The sequence below is a fragment of the Phyllostomus hastatus genome, unplaced genomic scaffold, assembly GCF_019186645.2.
Source record: "Phyllostomus hastatus isolate PE091 unplaced genomic scaffold, TTU_PhHast_1.1 phas_scaffold_442, whole genome shotgun sequence".
In the NCBI taxonomy this organism is placed as follows: Eukaryota; Metazoa; Chordata; class Mammalia; order Chiroptera; family Phyllostomidae; genus Phyllostomus; species Phyllostomus hastatus.
Window position 1 is genome coordinate 6,580,403 of NW_025334030.1, and position 19,865 is coordinate 6,600,267.

A 19,865-nucleotide genomic window follows, 5' to 3' on the forward strand; every position below is an offset into this window, starting at 1 on the left:
GTCCATCCTGGGTGCTGCTGGGAGACCTAAGCAGGTAAGTCACAGCACGGAGTACAGCGGGTTAGTGCCCTCTGCACGCTCTTCATTCCACGGAGATGGAAACTGTTTGGCCTGACCTCCAGTGGCCTGGGGAGCGGAACGTTTCCACCTCTGAAGTTTGGGAGTGGCAGCCGATCCTGTTGATCCCACAGCCAGGAGAGGGCAGGGAGGGTGCTGCCCCACTTTTCCTGCCTGCACCCCAGACCCTGCTCTGAAGTGTCACCCTCTGCTCCAGACCCCGACAGTGGTCCTGAGCAGTGGAGGTGGCGAGGGGAAGTGTCGGGGCATGCACGTGTCACAGCAGGTGTCAGGGCACAAGATATTCTGCCCAAAGGAGGTCAGGGCTCTGGGCTTCTGGAAGGAAAGGGCCTGGCAGGTGGGAGGACTGGCTTTTCCTCTTTCCGGCCAGGAGAAAAGAGCCCCGCTGTGGATAAGCACTCTGATGGCTGATGTGGAGCAGGAAAAGGATGGTGCGGGAGATGACGGCACCTCAGTGAGTTCACACTACAGCTACAGGTTTTGATAACAAACCAGCTCATACTCTCTGGTGGCAGCCTTTGGAATTGCAGGCACAGCCTCTGGGGGGTCAGGCTCCTCCCACCATCCTCTGAACCCTAGCGCCTGTCCAGGACAGAGGCAGGGAAAGGGGGTGGGCCATGGGACTTGGGCAAGGCTCCCTGCCTGCTCTGGGCTGGAGATTGCTGAGGACTGCAGGAACCTGTCCCGTTGCCTCCGCCATCCTGAGTGGTTCTGCCAGCAGAGGTGGCTTCAGGTGGGAGAAGGCCTGCCCCAGATGACCCTTTGCCTTAGATGCTGCTTCCTGGGGGCATAGGCTCTAGCTCAGTGGGTGGGTGGGGGGGTCCTGTTACCAGCACCTGCACAGGTGGAGTCTGTGCCAGGCCTAGGGCATAGAGGCAGCCTGTTCATTGGCCTTCCCATCAGCTTTTGGCCCAGAGGCAGGTGTGCTGGGGCCACCTCCAGCAACAGCACCTCCTGCACTCACCCCTTTGTGGGGCCAGGACAATATCAGGAGACAAAGCTACAAGTGGGCCCAGAACTGGCTCCTCCACAGAGCAGACATCATTCTCTGCACAAGTGAGGGCTGAGATGCCCTTGTCCCTAGCTCTGGGGGGTCCAATTCCTCCCTCCTTGGAGGAATGGAAGGGGTGGCATGAGCATGCCACCAGCTGCCCCTCCACCTGCCCCTCTTTAGGAGGGCATCCTGGAAGGAGAGGTGGTGGGCCATCTAGAAGGGCAGAGCCCAGGAGGGAGGAACCTGGGCCTGTGCTCTGTGACTTTGTTGCTTCCTTGTTGCCAGTTGTGGGGTCTGGGGACAGCGGGGTGGATGGGACCCTGGTACTCTAGCCCCATGGGGCCCGCAGCCTCTAGATGGGGTCACAGTGTCTGGAAGCCTCTGGGCGCCTCCTGGGCCCCTGCAGCAGGACACCTCCAGGTTCAGCAGAGGGGTGGTCAGGGCAGGCCTCCCAGCCGAAGCTGACTCAGACCTCTTCGAGCCAGCCCAAGTCAATGCTGGGCTCCGACCTGCCAACTCATCACTGCAGCCTCACGCTGGAGGCCGCCCATGGCAGAGCCTGATGTGGGAAGGCCTTGGGCCAGCAGCAGCTCAGGGACAGAGGTGGATGTGAGGGCAGACAGGTGTGAGGACACAGCACTGGTCTGGCCAGGACAGTGGACCCAGATGACTCGGGCCTGTAAGTAGCCACTGTGGGGAGACAGAGGCTGAGGGCTGGCTAGCCCCCTCAGCCCCGGACATGTGACCCTGGGGGCGGGGGGCATCAGGGTCTCACCCGAGTGACCATGTGCCTCGGTTCTGCGAGGCTGGCATCCTCGTCCCTGAGGAGGCCCATCTAGGTGACAAGAACCACCCCAGGTCCCCAGTGGGAAGACCCTGCTTCGGCAGGCCAGTGGCCAGCATAGGATCCCTTCTAGCCTTGCCTGCCCATGCCAGGGTCTTGGAGGGGACAGAAGGGCTCTGGCTGCAGTTCAAGGGGACATCACCCCCCACCCCTGGGCCACCGAGGGCCTGATGCTGGAGACCGTGGAGAAGGCCCGAACCCCTGGGCACAGCAGCAGTGAGCAGGGCAGCCTGTGCGGGCGCGGGGCAGGAAAGGACTCACCCTGCAGGCGGCAGTTTGTGGAAATGTTTTAATTAGAGGATTTTTAGATACAGTGGTTAATCTATTGCCCACAATTCCTCACTAATTAGGTGCCTCATGCTGGGAGCACACTCTCTTCCCTTACAGCAGAAACAGAACGATCACATTTCAGAGTTCTCCTGTTACAAGATTCACATCTTTAAGCCAAGAACTGTGGCACAAAAGGACATTTCATTAGCCAAAGTCACGACAATGTGCTAGAAACATCGATTACTTTAGAATGCTTTAACTAGAAAATATATTGCATTTCCATATATATTAACCATATACATGTGTAACTATTACTAAGTGTAGTTCAGTCATTACAAAATAAGACATTCTGGGAGGGGCGATACACACATGACCCACTGAACCCCCCGCATAAGGCCCTCTGCGTTAGATAACCACGAACATCGGCCGAGAGCTCAGGGCTCAGCAACCCATCAGGTGTGTGGTCGAGCAAGTGAACAAGGCACTGGGCCATTGGGCCGCGCTGTCAACTGAGGGGCAAACAGAGGCACCCTCCCGATGACCAGCCCTCCTGTGCTCCCTGCCCCTTTGGGGACCATCCCTACCTCAGTCCATGTGCTAAAGCCACAGGCAACTGGTTCTGACAAGGGCCCTCGGGGTGGGCGGGCAAGGCTGGCTGGCAGAAGGCCGGCTCTGGTCCTCTGTACCGCTCAGCACTGTGCTCACTGGGATGCAGGGCCAGGTACCTGCCACTTCCGGTCTCCATCTACAGCACCTCCCTGCAGAGTCAGGACCCAGGACTGCTTGTGACAGAACAGCCGACTCCAGGGAGCTCTGCCATGGATGTGGGCTCCATGGTTCTAGAAGAGCAGCTTCCTTGGGTGACCGGGTTCAGAACGCTCCAGGAGACAGTAAGAGTATGTGACAGTGGCTCTCAGAGCTGCTCCCTAGGGGTGTCCCTGTGCCTGACACTACCTGCATCCAGGGGTGGGGGCTGTGGTGGTGAGCACGGGGGGGTCGGAGGCTACATGCAGAAGCCCGAGGACAGTGCCAGATGTGAGAGGGTCACATGCTGTGGCCCAGCCACCCTGCACAGGCCCTTGAGGAGGGTGAGTGGGTTAGAGTGGTCCTCACTCCGGCTCTGCCCTGCCCTGGCCTGGGGCATCTCCTCCCCGATGGCTAGGGCAGCACACAGGCACGCAAGATGGGTCTTGATACCAATTTCAACCTGACCAGACCTGAACTCTAGCGCTCTACAGCCCGAAGACCCAGGCGGGGCGCAGAGAAGCCCTGCACACATGCCGTCCGCACACAGTGCTATTTACAAAGGACCCAGCGAGTGCCACGTAGGACTCAGGCACAGGCAGCAAGACGTGCTGGGGCAGAGGCCAGGGCTCTGCGGGGCCTACAGCTGTGTGTGTGGGGGGCACACACCCCAAGGCTGCCTCCTCACACTTTTAATGACGATAATGCAACAAAAACCTTTATATAAACAGTTTATTTACTCTAAACAGCAACACAGACAAAACGCCATATAAACACAAAGGAAGTGGTGCGGAAATGAGAGGCCGGCTGGCTTTGGATCGGAGGCCCACAGCAACACACCCGGGTTCTGCGGAGAGAGGACAGAGGCGCACGGGCAGGGGACAGGCCGGTTTCTTTTTCGTACAGCCAGCTGGAGGCTACGTGTAGCTCGGACAGTGGGAAGCATGCCTGCACCCACGAGCGAAGGGAACTAGCTCCTCAGGGACTCGTAGAAGTATAAAAGTTTATAATTTTACAGCAGTTGAAATACTGACATCAATATTAAAATAAAAGCAAGTTTTACATAACAATCAAAAATACAAAAGACTGAAGGAAGAGACCCTGTATGAAAAACTGGGCAATTCAGCGAGTGGAGAACTGTGTACCAGCGGCGGAAATGGAAAATGGCGCCCGCCTGCCTCCCCTAGGTGACTAGTAATTGTATAGAGCAATGCTAGATCTGCGAACGTTGTAAACAAGTTCTTGCCAAACCAATCCCTTCCTTTTGATGTTGCCGCAGGTCGCTGCTTATGAGGGTGCAAACTTCTTGGCTTGTGCTCGAACCCTTTTCTCATATTCCACTCTGTTTTGGCTGAGGAGGTCAAGAGAGAGAGACATTAGAACGGCCTGGGCCAGAGGCTCTCGCAGGTCTAACCAGTGACCAGCAGCTTTCTCTCTCTTGTTTGAAACAGCATGAGTCATTTCGGAGAGAAAAAGTGGACTGCTCTCGGAGACTTGGAGAATAGACAAGACATCTGGTGGGCTCTCCTGGGGGGCTCTCGGTCCTGAGTGGGAGGGTATGGAGGTGGGGGCAACTTTCTGATGGGCTGGGGGGACCTCGACTGGGACTCCAGCATGAGGTGTGCTACAAGGAGAGGGGGCTGGCAGGCACTGCCCAGGCCAGGTGACAGCAGGGTGGGGGGCAGCAGACTTGCCACCAAAGAGAAGACCAGCTGCACCCAGGGATCGCTGTGACCTCGAGGTCTGCGGGTCCACGATGATGTTTATGAACAGGACTCCTCAACACACCAGGACACAGCTGCCAAACACCTCGCGGGCTGGTCAGGAGCCTTCCTCAGAGCGCAGGTGAGTGTGCACTTAGGGGCACTCACACCCCAGTAAGAGCGCCAAGCCTCCTTCAAGGCTGTGCTCTCAACAAGTGAGGCCTCCCAGAGCACTGGCCCTGGCCTGCACGCAGGCCCCAGGGTTGAAGGACAGAGGGGCCACCACAAAAACTTCCCTCGGCTCTGCCTAGTGCAGAAAACAGACTCTGATGCCTCAGGCCGACCTCGCTGGTCTCTCTGGAGAAAGACTGCAATGCCAGCACCAGGGGCAGTGGAAACCTGCCTAGAGCCTGCCCTGCGCTGGCACGGCACCCAGGCAGACAGCAGTGTCAGCACCATGCCCAGGTGAGGCCCAAGAATGAAGGCCAGAGGACAAACTTCTATGGCTAGGCTGTGCTGCCACCCTGGCCAAGGGCCCAGATCCCCAGGGTGGAGGCGGCTAGCTAGAAGAACCCTGGAAGGAGCTGGAAGTGAAAGCAGGGGCAGCTTAGTCCAGCCCTGCCATTTACCAAGTGAGTCCAGGCACAGGCTGTATGCATTAGAGAGCACCTGCTAGAGCAGGACACACCCTTCCAAAAGCATGAGAAAAGAGACCTGAAGAGAGAGGTGCTTGTAAACTAGTTGCCCACTGGAGAAATAGTGTCTCATTCCTATGGAGTAGTGCACAGCATTGCCTGGCACGTAAGGAACCCGAAGCACACAACCAGGACCATGCTTAGGCACATAGCGGTGGCCCCGAGAACCCCTGCTGTGCACGCTGCAGCTCTACAACCACATGGTGAGCACTATGGCAGATGGCGCCGCGGGCTGTGGGCACAGCATCAACACAGACCATTCACCCAAGGCAATGCACCTGCCACAACACACTCCAGGACTGGAGAGCTCTCTGAAGACCAGCAAGAAGACATTTTGGCTTTGTGGGCCAAGTGGCCTATCTATCACAGCGGTTTGGCTCCAACAGCAAGGACCCAAGAAGCCCTATTTACAAAGAGGCGCAGGCTGACAGGGCCTAATGCCGGCAGAAGCCACAGTAAAAATTAACAGCATTCAGCTCAAGGGTTCAGGTATGAGGACTCCTCTCCCAGAGCCGCTGATGCACAGCAGTCACCGAGATGCGAGTCACCTCAGGCTAAGCTCTGCTGGAATCACTCAGAGCAATTCCTTGGGCTGGGAGCCTCGCAGAGAAGACAGGACTAAAGTCTGAAGCAGGGCCAGCCAGCCCAGGAGCTGGGAGAAGGTGGACCTCGGCCCCTACCCAGTAGCATGTCACTCTAAGCCACCAGAGGGCACTCCTGGCCAACAACTGCGTTGGACACAGGAACTGGAAGTCATTTTGGGGGGAAGAAATGCATCTCTTGCAATGGGGTGCTTCTCTTAGATGGACTCACATCACCTGTGTTGCTCAGAGAGGCCTACCTACGACTTACTGCAATTCCAGAAAGGTCCCCTTGGAAGGAACAAGTCCCTGCCTGGCCTCTCCCTGTGGGTCAGCCCCTTGGGCTCCAGGTGTCTGAACATGGGCAGGTGGAGCAGTAGGGGTCAGAGCCACAGCCCAGAGTAACAACACCCTGTCCAGAACAGTCTGGGGGGCTGGCCAGGAAGGCCAGGGTCCTCCCCACTGTCCACCCAACACAGCCCCATGTGCCAGGTTTAGCTCTGCCACCCACACAAAGTCACAGCAGGCTGTCTTCCCACAGCACCCAGCTGGGGATGTCACAGTATCTGGGGGACCAAAAAGCAACCCAAGAGAGACACTTCCCTAGTGGAGCACGTCCCTCGAGCTGCTACACCCAGGCTGGGCCCAAAGAGGGGAGAGGTGGGAGGTCTGGGGTCTCTTCTTCCAGGGTTCACACCCTTCCCTCTGAGTTGGACTGGGCTCCTGGAGGCACAGGGTTTGCCTGGCCATAGCCCATCAGGGACAGAGCAGTCCACGGGAGCCCCTGTCACCTGACCCTGCCTCCTGCCATGCCCTGCCAACACTGCTCTGGCCACACCAGCCCCGGCTGCCCATTGTTGCCACCACAGGCCCTTTGCACGTGCAGCTCCTCCCCAGGTGCCTCCATGGCCACCTCAGTCTCCTCTTTGTGGCAGCGACCCCTGCTGCCACCACGTGAGCTTGGGTCTAGGCTGGCAGGAGCATCAGGACTGCCCACCCACTCACAGCTTCCTACTGGTAGCCCGGACTGGACTCCCAGGGAAGCTGTACAGGCTGATGAGCAGTAACAGCAAGTGCAGCCAGAGAGCTACTGACCAGTAAATTGTGTAGGCCTCTGCTTGAGCTGGATCTTGGATATTTGGTTCATTTAGAAGTTCCTGTATTCCTAACAAGATCTGTGTGAGAGAAAAACAAAGCAAGGTGGAGGGTCAGTAGTTCATAAGGCAAACCCTGGTCCTGAGGAAGGGCAAGGTGAAGCCATCGTGCTGCGTACCTGCTTAATCGTGATGGCTGGCCTCCAGTCCTTGTCTTCCTCGAGGATGGACAGGCACACGGTGCCGGAAGGGTACACGTTCGGGTGAAACAACGGTGGTTCAAATTTGCCTGGGCCACACGGAAGGGAACATGTTTTGGTGGCAGTTGTCCTACAAAATCATGTCTTGTCCTGATGACATCCCCGTTTCCCCTGTACTGAGACATCTTGCCGGTCACCAGGCATTTCCCAAAGAACTGTTTACAAAAAACTGGCCACGAGGGAGGAGGAGGTAGGAGAGGAGCAAGGGTGCCTTCAGAGGCAGAGCCTGCCCCCCGCCCCTTGCTTCAGGACAGTGGGCAGCCAGAGAAGGCCCCAGGAGGCCTGCCCAGGCCCCTCCCGGCCAGTCCGGACTTGGGAGGATGGGAAGGGCTGCTGTGGAAGCCGCCGAGGTCCTTCCACACGAGTTGGCTGTCTTCAAAGTAGCTCATTTTGCTTCAAAAATAAAGGCTTTTAGGATCCCATATTTTTTCTTTAAAAAAAGTTTTTCTTGCCCTAGCTGGCATAGCTTAGTGGACTGAATGCAGGCTGCGAACCAAAGCATCGCAGGTTCGATTCCCAGTCAGGGCACATGCCTGGGCTGCAGGCCACGGCGCCCAGCAACTGCACATTGATGTTCCTCTCTTTCTCCCTCCCTTCCCTCTCTGAAAATAAATAAATCTTAAAAAAAAAAAAGTTTTTTAGAAAAAGTCAATACATGTAAAAAATATGAAAATGTAAAAGGGCAGAAAAAAGCAGCCCCACTCAGGGATTGCTAACCATAGCTGACATTCTAGCATATTATTTATCTTTTCTTCTGGGTCCTTTTTCCTTTTCTATTTTTTAAACATGAATTACATCTAGAAAAGTGCGATAAATTACCAAAAAATGAATACATCTATCAACAGCTTCCTGGGAAACTCCTTCATACCCACTCCATTTGCCCCACTAACCCAAACTACAACCCCCAAGGGAAGATGTCTCGAGCTGTCTGCATGCGGACCCACTCGGCACGTGTGGGCCATGTCCTCATAGGTAATAGCCCTTACTCACTCCTGCACAACACCCATGGGGCCCAGCTGCCCCCACGGACTTGCCCACTGCACTGCAGGTGCACACCGGAACGAATTCGAATAGAGCGCCAACTGTTCTTGGAAGTGAGTTCCGGTGCACACATGTGCACCCCCCCGTGGAAATGCTGTACCACGAGGTGTCTGTGCTGAATGCAGACAGATACCGCCAGTTTCCAAAGCGGCTCTACCCACTAACATCCCACTGCTTCCTAGCTTCGTCAACACCTGTGTGTCAGCTCTGGACGTTGGCTGTTAGATGAACTGCGGTTGCTTCTCAGGGCTCTAAGCTGCATTTCCCTGGTGACCACCGGGGGTGAGCACTCTTCATTCATTGGGATGAAGTGGCTACTTCTTTGGAGAAGTTCTTGTTCAAGTCTTTTGCACATTTTTCTACCCGGGTTGTCTCGCTGATTTGTAGGAGCTCTTTACGTATTCTGGACAGAGCTTTTGTTAACTACATGTCTTGCAAGTATCTCCTCCTACTCCAAGTTTGCCTTTTTGCTCTATTAATTGTACTTTTCTGTGAACCCAAGTTCCTAATTTTAATTTAATCTGATTTATAAATCTTGTTTCTTAGAAAAGTGCACCAATGACGAATACCAACATACCCAAGCTCCCCAGCCCTCCTCTCTGGTCCGCCTGGCTGTCTTCCCACACAGTCACTCCTGGCCTCTCATGTCACCCACCGCACGGCCTGTTGCTGACTTCACAGAAGGCCTCCAGCACTGACGACTCTGTGTCTGGCTCCATCCACCTGACAGTATGTTTTGGGAGATTCACTCATGCGCTGTACTTGTACCTTCTCCCCTCCTGCAGTGTCTCCCACTTCTGGCTCTTGCAGACAGGGCTGTCATAAATACGCTTGTCTGTGCCTTTTGTGAACGTGTGTATGCACCTCTGCTGAATCTTTACTCGAGTGGAACAGCTGGGTTCTTAGGCAGGGGGTAAGTTCAGCTTCAGTAGAAATAGCAGACAGCTTTTCCAAGGAAATATTCAAAACTTACTTTTTCCCTAGCCTGCACCTGAGGGCACTGGCTGCTCCGCAGTCTCTCCTGCCTCAGTTATCTGCCTGTGCCCTCTGTGGTTGTAACTTGTAACTCTCTAGTAAAGAAGTTAGGCAGCTCTTCTATGCCAACTGGCCAGGTGGAGAACCTCTTGCAAAGGGCCTATTCCATTGAATGGTTGTTTGCCTTTTTCTTATTGATTTGTAGATGCTCTTGACATATTCAGGATAAGTACTGATGTATGTATACAATCTTACCTTTTCACTCTCAGTGGTGCCGTTTGGTGACAAGATGGCCTTAACTTCAGTGTAATCCAACTGATCCTTTTTCCCCTCTGGAGAAAAGCACTTTTCATGCTACCCTGGTTAAGAAAGCTTTGCCTACCCAAGTCATGAAGGCACCCTCCCATCTTCCTCTAAAGGCTGTACCGTCTCACTTGTCTTCCCACTGCCATCGCAATCCATCTGGAAGGCCTCTATGTCAGAAGGGAGACTGAATTCTCTATTCCCCCACTGGGACACTTGGTTGTCTCAGTTCACACATCAGAAGGCCACCCTCCCCCCATGACCTTCAGTGTCACCTCTGTCATACACCATGCCGCTGTGCCCCTGGTTTATCTGGCCTCTTCGCTCTGTGTCTCGGTTACTGTGTCTCTGCAGCAGATCTCAGTCTGGTTCACGTCTTGGCCATCCTGCTAACAGGTCTGGGTACTTTTTACTCAAGGAGCCCCAACCTGGGCCTCACCACCCTCCCTTTCTAAGACCCCAAGGGCCACAGCAATTCTCAGCACTCTGCATTTCCTGCATTTTAGAGACTGCGTGACAATTCTCACAGAAACCTGCTTGGATTCTGACTGCGATTACGCTGAACCTGCAGCTCAGCTGGGAGAGAACTGACGTTTTTCTAACGGTATGTCCCAATCCACAAACATAGCCCATCCAGCCCGTCACTCAGGCTGCCCCTCATTCTCTCAGAAACATTTTAGTTCTCAGTACAGAGGTCTCAGACATCTTTTGTTGGAATTTATTCCAAGGTACCTGATACTACTATAAAGGGTATAGTATTAAAACTTTTATTTGTTACAACTGTATGAAATGGGTTTTTATATATGAGTGCGGACCCAAAAAACCCAGGAAATTATTTCTAAAAAATTGTGTTTTTATTCTTATGTTTAAACTTCAGTCACCTTCAAAGTACTCCCTATTTGATGCAATATACCTATTGAGACTTTTCCCACTGCTCAGAACAGTTTTTGAACTCGTTGATTTTGATGCCTTTTAGTGCTTCTGCTGTTTTTTTGTTTCACCACTTCCACATAAGTGAAATGTTTTCCTTTGAGGGCTTTTTTTCATTCAGGAAACAAAAAAAGGTGCTTAAGGCAAAATCGGGTGAACAAGGAGGGAGGGGCATAGGGGTCATGCCTTAGCTGGTCAGAAACTTCTAAACACTCAGTGCGGTGTGGCCACACGTGCTGTAAATCACCATCATGAAATGGACAAACGCACTGAAACAGTTTTCAAAAAACATCCACTGAAGCTGAATGCAGCCTCTCACAACAATGCCAGCTGGTGCACTGATACAGATGGGTTCCTAGAACACTCACCTAGTGGGGGAAGCCTGTACTACAGTAAGGGTCCCACCTTCCAGAAGATAATTACATTTTTTTAAGGAGGGGTCGCTCCCTATTAACCTTTTATTCAGCAGTCTTAATAAACTTAAAGATGGTCTATGATCTACGCCTTCCTTTCTCATTTATCTGCTGGGATTTCCTTTTCCTGCCTTGCTACATTTGCTTGGAATTCCAATACAATGTTAAAGAGAAGTGATGAAGGCAACTACAATTTACCTCATATCTTATTTAAAGTAATAAGACGTGGCAAAACAAAAGCAAAACAAAAAACCACACAGTGTAGAACCACCCCGATGAAATATCTCCACCCCAAGGGTGACACTGTGACTTGATAATTTAAGTAATTCCTCTGGTGGATGTCATTATAACAGAAAACATACTTCTGCCTCTCAGGTCACTGACCACACGAGCTGGCCGTCACGTCCAGTCTTGCCCTCCCACGTGCCGGGCACCCTCCCACACTCTGGGGCCCATGTCAACTCATTTAATTAACCAGGCGTGGACAGTATTTCTTGACCTCCAGCTACCAGAGGAGAGATTCGGTGGCCCATCTCCCTGCCCCGAGTCTTGCTAAGCTGCATGATGATGGTGCAGCTGTGGAACTGTTTTACATGCAGCCTTGGCCTCGTCTTCCTGCCTCCTTCGCTGCAGGCTTTACTGTGCTATGCGTCCAGGCTGCAGATGCGGGCACGAGTCAGCTGCGGAACTCTGACAGACAATAGGTCAGGGCAAACAAACCCTCCGGGGAGTGAGGTTCTCTGAATGGTGGTACTTCTGCATGTCCATCCCCATCCAGAACTGGTACGTGGTGGCTTCATCCCTGACAGGCACTAAGGGTTCAGGAGCCTCACCTGGATCTTATGATCCTTCCCTCTAGGACCGAGTAACTTCCCAGTCATGGAGCTGAGACCTGAGACTTGGCCTGTTAGGTATACGCCCCACCCCGGGGTGAGAAAAGTCAGATCCACAGTCAACCGCAGCCACAGGGTTCAGGGAGCCAGGCCGCCCCGAGCAGAGCAGCATGTGAAGTAGCCAACGCCCCTGAAGGTCAGGTTCTCTGAAGGGGACTCAGATCTCTGCTGGAGCGTGGTCAAAACCAACCTTTGAGGACTCCATTGTACTTACATTTTGGAGGTGAGGATGGATAGTCGTCTTTGAAGAGCATCCGTAGTTTAAACAAGCCTCCTTCCCAAGGGGTCTGTTGGGAAGCAAAGCTGTGATTAGGGGTGTGCTATCTTCTGCTGCAGAAGCCCAGGAGGAGGAGGGGTATGCTGCTGCTACACAGCCTCCCACGGGCCCCAGTGACCCACCCGCAGCCCAGTGTCCCCACAACACGACTGGCAGGACCTCCATGCGTCCTGAGGGCCAGTGGGAAAGAATCCTTCCTGGAGAGGAGCAGACAGGTGGCTCATGGCAGTTGTGCCCTCCAACCTCAGGATGGGGGTCAGGGTCTGCACCTGAGTGGCTATGGTGAAGACTTTAAGTGAGCTCAAGTGTGGACCCCCTCCCAGCTCCTTAGTCCAACACTCCTTCCTGACCGGGAGGGCGACAGCTACAGCCCACTGGCCTCACCCAAAGATGAGGGCCTCAATGGAGGCTGAGATGCATGCTGGGCTCTCCAGAGTCTCAGACACAGGGCACAACCAGACCGCATTGTCTTGTGAGCTAAGTCTTAATCCTGCCAGCTCAGTTCAGGGGAAGGAGATCATTAGGAAGCGCTAAGGCTGAGCACAGTAGATTCTCACAAGAGACCATGGGTTGGAGGAAGTGGACATGATGAGTTCTCAACACTACCTGAACACTTCAGGGTCTCCTTTCCTTGAAGTCACCAGGAAGAACTGTACACTGGGTTACTGGAGGCCCTCAGTCCCTAATGCCTCAAATGAACTGGTTCTAACTGGTCCAGCCCACTCAGAGGAGCCAACGCAGCCCTACATTGGGGGGACCGTGGGGATGTATGAAGGACACGTGGGGCCCGATGTGGCCATCACAGGTGGTCAGTGCCAGGTCCGTGCATCAGGGGTTTGCACCATTCCAGACTCAGACACCCAGGAGGAGCACTGCTGGGTCTGGGCTGCTCCAGCCATGCCACACCCAGAAGGACAAACCCGGAGGCCCTTGGGGCACCCCTGGCCCCTTCTCCACCCTGTCTCCAAGACTCCCTTCACTCCCAAGGAGGCAGCAGGGTTTGGGCCCACGACCCCTGCTGCAACCCAGCTCTTTCTTTCAGAATGGAAACTATCTGGGGAGGAGTGGCGTTCCATGTTGCCCTACCCTCGTCTCACCATCTCATGTCCCCTGGCCTGTGTGATCATCACATGTCATGCACACTTGACCCTAAGTCCTTCTGAAGGGTTGGAACATTCCCAGCAGGCTGCCCCTCGCACGAGCACAGGTGCTCTTACCCCTTTCTTTCCTGGAATGGCGCATTCCCAGTTCATGAGGTTCATCGTGCCGTCGGGATTTTTTGTTGGGACAGCCACAAACCCCTGAGAGGAAGGCACACACAAGCACATTAGAGCCGTGGCAGCTCCTGTCAGCTGCTCCAAGGAACTGCCCTGCGCCTCCCACCACCTGGCGGCACAGGGCTCGCGACAGGGCCCTGTCTGTTTGCAGAGACTGAGCAGTGTCACCACGGGGGATGACCCACTGTGCTACATAAAGAAATAAAGCTGTCTTACAAATGGGTGGTCTTTTCTCCAAGCTTTTCTCTCCTGGGCAAGTCTGCTGAGGGCGATCCCCGACATAGTCAAAGTCCTGAAAGAGACAGCAGAGATGCAGTCAGGAGGAAGACTCAGCTCCTTCTGGCCCTTCCCTTTCACTCCTGCCCAGTGAGCAGACTCGGTTCCAAGAAGCAGGTAAGTTGAGGGTCTCAAGTGGCTTAGAGACCCACACTTGCTCTTAGCTGCCCTGCCCAGAGTCTGGACAGGTATCAGGCCCCCTTGGGAGACCCCAGCCTCCACTTTATGGTGCTGCGGAGTTCAGAGAGGTGAAGCTGCAGAGCCAGGTCACAGCACTGCTAGGTGCTACACAGGGAGGGACACTGTGCACTCCCAGCAGATGCCTGGCCCCTGTTCTGCCCCCTTCAGTCACGCCCAGCAGCAGGCTGGAGTGACAGGGGTCTGGTCCTACCACCAGACTACACAAAAAAGGCAGGACAAGATGGGGACATCCAGAGCACCAGCCTGAGACCAGGGGAGGGCAGGGATAAACGGCTTCCCTTTACTGGCGCAGGAATGTGGGGGTGCTGTCAGACCCCCAGCTTAGAATCAGGGCTTGGAATTCAGACTCCGGCCTAGCCAGGACAATGACGGTTGAGGGCCACTAAGTGAAAAAGTGCTCCAGGGCGAAGGGCCGCTCAACTGCATTGTGGACAAGTCCAGGGTCAGGATTCCTGGACCCTTGGACCCAAAAAACCCACTTGCCACCAGGATCCCAGGCTCCTTCCTGTCTCTCCACCCCTTCTCTTCCTACAGCCCCACCCTGGCAGTCCATGAAGACTAATCGATCAAGGCCTATCTCCCATTTACTCGGGAAAGTCAATAAAAGGGGAGCAGGCGAGCAGCGCCCAAGAAATCCCCAAGAACGCCAGGCAGGCAGGAGCAGGAAGACCTCGGCAGGCCAAGAACACAGATGCTCAAAGCTCAGCTAGCCTTGAGCTGTTCGTATGAGCAGCCCAGAGCCCTCAGGCAAAGCAGCACCTGCAGGCGCCTGGCACACCAGACCGAACCGCAAGGCACTGGATTATAACCCCGGCTCCAGCTATCCACGAGAAAGCAGATGCGGAGGTGACATGGTCACAAAACCTGTTGGCGAATTTGACCTTAAGTGTGTTTGTTGGCTTTTGAAGTCCACGGAAACACTGAAGAGACCCTGAATCAAGCATTTACCATAAACAAGGCTTTAACAAGACAATTGGTGACCAATGGTGAAGTCTTCTCTAAGACTTCAGGTTTATGCTGAAGCCAGGGGACAGGTCTCCTCCCTGCCTCTGTAGGAAAAAGGTCTAGCACCTCAAGTTCCCGAGCACAATGTGCGGTGTCCGAGACAACTACAAAATGGTTCTCAACCACGTATGGCAAAACACACTTCCAGCAAGGACAACGCTTACCAGCAGTCATGCTTTCCAGCCCAGTCCTGCCCACTGCCCCAGCCTCCACCAGGCCTGTACTAGAGACAGGAAGGGAGATCCGGAGTATCTTGTCCGCTAAGGGTGGAGACTCAACCCAAACCCAGGTAGTCTTCTGACTCCCTCAGATGCCCCGTGGGTGGGTGGCAGAGCCGCTCTCCCTCCTGCTGCAGCACCACCGAGCCCTGTAACTAGTACTTCAGCCTCCCCATCCCATCTCCGCTCCAGCTGACCCACAACTGCCTCAGCGACCCAAACCGCACCCCTCACCCCAGCTCCCCACCACTTGACTGCCCTGCCCTGCCCTGTCCCCTCAGGCTCACACTATCTGTGCGGGAGGGGTTAGGTCAGGCAGCAGACGTCAGCAACTATTCGACAGCAGACGTCAAATACACATCCCAGATACCCCCCCATCCCATGGATCCAGGAACTCTGGGTGGGCTCCAGTGCTCCTGACAACTGTTTTTCCAAAGAGCAGGCAAAGAAGAAGGCGGGGTTTGGGACCGCCACTGCAGAAACACAGTGGCACCCAGCACCACCCAGAGTCCAGGTCTCAGGACACTGGGCGAGATCCTGTAAACCACCAGACCCACTAGACGTTGTACGTTAGCAAAACACAGGTATGCTTATGTCATTACAAGAAAAGTGAGGGTCAGCCCTATCTGGTATGGCTCAGTTGGTTGGGCATGATCCAGCAAAACAACAACAACAAAAAAAGGTTGTTGGTTCAATTGCTGGCCAGGGCACATGCCTGGGTCGCAGGTTCGGCCCCTAGTTGGGGCACATGCGAGAGGCCACAAACTGATTGATGTTTCTCTTTCACATTGATGTTTATATTTCTTTCCCTCTTATTCTCCCTCCCTTCCCCCCTCTAAAAAATAAATAAAATCTTAAAAAGAAAGAAAGAGAGAGGGAGGGTCAAAACTCAAAGCCCTCCAGTCAAGAAGCACGATGTCGGGGACACAGGTAACAGATGTACCCATTCTGGCTGTGGTCCCTAGCCCCAGCACTCTGACGTCACAGAGCACCTTTCAACCGTTTCTGACCTCAAGATTAAGTCCAAAATAGAGTGACACCAGACTTGGACCCAACAGAACTTCTTATCACCACCACAAAGCCCAGAGCTCTGGCCTGCCCATTCCTTGGGGTGAGGGGGGGGTCTGACCCTCCCCACTGAGACACTCATAAAGAGCCTGCCAGGACACTGTCCTGGGGGGCTCACAGGTGAGGAAGTCCTGTCCTGGGAAGCTAGGTGCCAGGATATGCAAAGCAGGATTATGGGGAGGAGAGGCACCTGCTTTTAAACAGTGGCCAGGTGGCCACAGAGCACAGCCTGTAGCAATCTGGCAGGATATTGTTCCAGGGCCATGGTTCAGGAACAGGAGGGCCTGTGGGCCAGAGGCATGGAAAGGGTGGGCATGCACGAGGGAAGGGAGAGCCCAAAGGGGTGTGGACCAGAGGCACACACCAGCCAGCTTCAGCTCAAAGTGGGCTGTGACAGTGATGGCTGGGGTGGTAGCCCCAATGTCTGAAAATTCTTAATTTCTAAGTTTCTCAAACCCTTAACTTCAATTAGTTCTTCTAAATGGCAAGACCCAATGCTATCCCCATCCCAGCGGCAATGCCCTCCCGACCCCATTTCCAGGCTTAAGGGCACCACACATGTCAGCTTCCAGTGCACTGTCCCCACCCACTGGACCCGCAGAAGGTAGGTCCCTCATGACTGGCCGGGGCGAAGCAGACAGCACAGGCTGATAGGATGCCTCTGCTGAATTAACTAACACAGAAGTTCAGTAACTGAAGACAAGCAACCCAATAAATGGTTGTTTCAGTGAGGTGTAAGGTCCCTAGTGGGTCTCAGCTAGGTAGGCATCAAAACAGGTTTCTGAAGCCCCAGGCCAGCTCCGGAACACTGAGGAGACATGGGTACCATGTGGGGTGACACAATGCTCAGAGGACTCCAGAGGGGCTGGGCCTGGCCCAGGCCAGGACTCAGGGGAGGGTAGCAGGGTGATCCCAAGTGCAGTTTGCCTAACTGCTGATCCTATGCCAGGACCCTGCTCTTCTGAATACGGAACAAAGGTGCCCATGGAGGCCCTATCCTAGCACCTAGCTGTGGGTTGTCCCAGGTATGAAAGGCTAACAAGGGGTCAGACAGGACCTCCTGCAGCCCCCTCCTCAGGGGTGCCAATGGGTGAGACCAGGCACCAATAAGACCTTTCTGCCATCAGGGCAAAGAGCTACAGGTGCTCACCTGCACTGTCTCAGGCAGATGTCTGGTATTCAAGATGGTACTTCTACTTCTAGTGGCCTTTCGGGGTCCAGGGGAAAGCAGCCAATTTATTAACATTTTAATTACGAAACAGAAATACCCATTCCGAATCCCACTTAAAATAGACTCTGCCTCCCTCCCAACAGAGAAGCACTTCAGGAGCATAGTGTTACTAGATGCTTCTGAGCAGCAGAGCTGTAGATGTAAAGAAAAAATATCCATGAACTACCTGAGGCAACTTGCAGGACAAAGGCTGGGTTCTCCAGGATATGTGGGGAGGTCTGCCCTCCACTTTCCTCCAGGGCTCCCCCAGTAGTGGGCTGTACTTGAACTCACTCCTCTCAGATCAGCTCTGCTGGTTGACAGCAGAGACTTCAGAGCTCTTACCGGCTTTGTGAATGTGGCAAGCTGTTCATCTCCCCCAACCTCAACTTCCTCATCTATAAAATGGGCGATGGTACTCTGACCCCATACACTTGCCCAGGATAAACAAATAGTGGATGAGATGCCCTGGATGGTCTTTTCCCACCAAACACAAACTCCCTCAGAGGGAAGGTATTCACTTTGCTTGATCCAAGCACCCTGCATCAAGGACACCCTCTGCCCAAGCCACACTTCCCATTCTTTCTCGACACACCTCCCTGGGCAGGAGGCTGTTTCTGAAGCAGGACCCAAATCCCAAGACTCACCAAAGACACAACAGTATGCAGAATTAACCCCTAAACCACTCAAAAGGTCACAAGCAAGTCAGGACAAACTAGTATCCATCTCCGTTGTCTATTGCATAGTTTCTCTACCTAAAGGTAACAATTCCTTAATAGCTAGAAACACTTAGCGCTGTATTCTTTCAAAGGAAACAAAGAGCCAACTTAGCAAGTACAGTATAGTAACTTTGCAAACCCAGGAACTAAGCATGGTTTCAAAATATACAAACCACACCAGTTAAAACTGTGATTTAGGAGTGACTGCAGGCCATGATCCTAACCCATCTAATCACTCCCTTCCTTTTCTTCTCACAAAAATACCAGTTCCAACCTCCCTTCAATTAATACAAAGCAATCTTAAAAACAAAAGAAAACTCTCCCTCTGGCGAAGCGCTGACGTTCAGGTTCCCACAAACGGCAAGTGGAGCTCTCTACAGGTACAAGAAAACTCAGACTTGTTTTGAATTTTAGACATCAACCCCCTCCCCCGCCCCGATCGAGCCAGCAATTTTGCAGTCCAAGACTTTTACTCTCTCTGCTGGGCCTCTCTGGCTGGCTGGAGAGCGCCACAGGTTTGTGTGCGGACCCGTGACCCCGGAAACGCACGTTCCTCGGTGAAGGGAAGCTCCTGTCAACCCCTCCTCGGCCGCACCGCCAGCGCACGCCGGAGGGGACGCCAACACTTTCACGAGGGAAAGCGACGGGAGCCCAAGGGGCAAGGCCAGGACGACGTCTAGGCTGGGCCAGCAGGGTCGGACTGTAGTCCGTGGCGTAAACAGCTCCGAGGAGGACAGTTCCCGGAGCGCGAGATCGGGATCGGGTTGGGGGTCTCCCAAGAGGCGGGGGTCGGGGCCCAGGGGATCGCCGGTCGAGAAGCGCCCGCCCGGCCCGGCTCGACGGCGGCGGAGGCCCCGTGCTGCGGAGCCCCGGCCCCTGCCCCGCCGCCGCACCCTGTGCGCCCCCCACCCGCGCTCACCTAGGGCGGTCGAGGCCCGGCGAGCGAGGTGGACTAGGCGGCGGCGACGGACGCGGCGCGGCGCTTCCTTTGTCTCGGGACTTCCCTCCCGAGCCCGCTCCGCGCGCAGCCCGAGCGCTCAGAGGACCCCGGCGCGGGCGGGGCGCGGGGCGGGGCCTGTGAGAGCTGTCCGCCGCGCGCCTATACCGCGCGTCGCCGCTACTTCTCCGCGTCCTGAGCAGCCCTCGCCGCCTCACGCTGCGTGCTGCCAGCACCCCTCTGCCGCGCGCCCGTGACCCTGGCTCGCCTCGGGAGCCCGGCCCAGGGGCGGTTTTCCAGTCAGGCGGCATCCTGGACACCTGCGCCCTTAAAGGAGCCGTGTTTCAGCTGTGAGGGAGCGTCTGCAATATCCCCTTTGCGATGCGAGCGTCCACTCGAGGACACGCCGGCAAGCAGCGAGGGAAGAAGGAGGCCAAGATCTCCAAGGGCTCCCCGGATGCTCCGCAGGCACCTCTGCGGGCACGGGTCCCATTGGTCTCCTTAGGGTTAAGGCTCAGGGTTGGGGGCCAAAGGCCACCGAGGCCTAAGGATCCCCAGAAGCGTCGCAGCACGGTGACGATCCCCCGAATACGGAGTCCTGTGAAACCCGTTGCAATTGGCTGGCTTGGGGCGCTGGGGGGGGGCGTACATCGAATCTGCCCAATGAGTTGAACCGATACAAACGACCGAGAGCCGGCCTGACCGACGGGAGGAGAAGTGCGGACGCTCCCTAACCTGGGGGTCGGCCGAGGGGGAGGGGTTCCGGAGCTGCAAGAGGCGGGGGAGGGGCCAGCCGTGACCCCGGCTGCAGTCAGTCTGGAGCCCATCTCTAACCCTTTAGCGAACGCTGGCCTTTCCT

At 54.8% G+C, this 19,865-nt stretch overlaps 1 protein-coding gene across 1 annotated transcript; it reads right to left on the minus strand.

Annotated features, from left to right (window-relative positions):
• Nucleotides 1–2,191: 2,191 nt before the first annotated feature.
• UBE2I (ubiquitin conjugating enzyme E2 I) lies at nucleotides 2,192–19,145 on the minus strand. The gene is made up of 7 exons (XM_045820764.1): nucleotides 18,989–19,145; nucleotides 13,589–13,664; nucleotides 13,313–13,396; nucleotides 12,033–12,105; nucleotides 7,183–7,292; nucleotides 7,005–7,084; nucleotides 2,192–4,281 (listed from the first exon to the last, which is right to left on the minus strand). The coding sequence occupies exons 2-7, from the start codon at nucleotides 13,652–13,654 to the stop codon at nucleotides 4,218–4,220; spliced, it is 477 nt and encodes a 158-aa protein (XP_045676720.1). The 5' UTR covers nucleotides 13,655–13,664; nucleotides 18,989–19,145; the 3' UTR covers nucleotides 2,192–4,217.
• Between the last annotated feature and the right edge of the window lie 720 nt (nucleotides 19,146–19,865).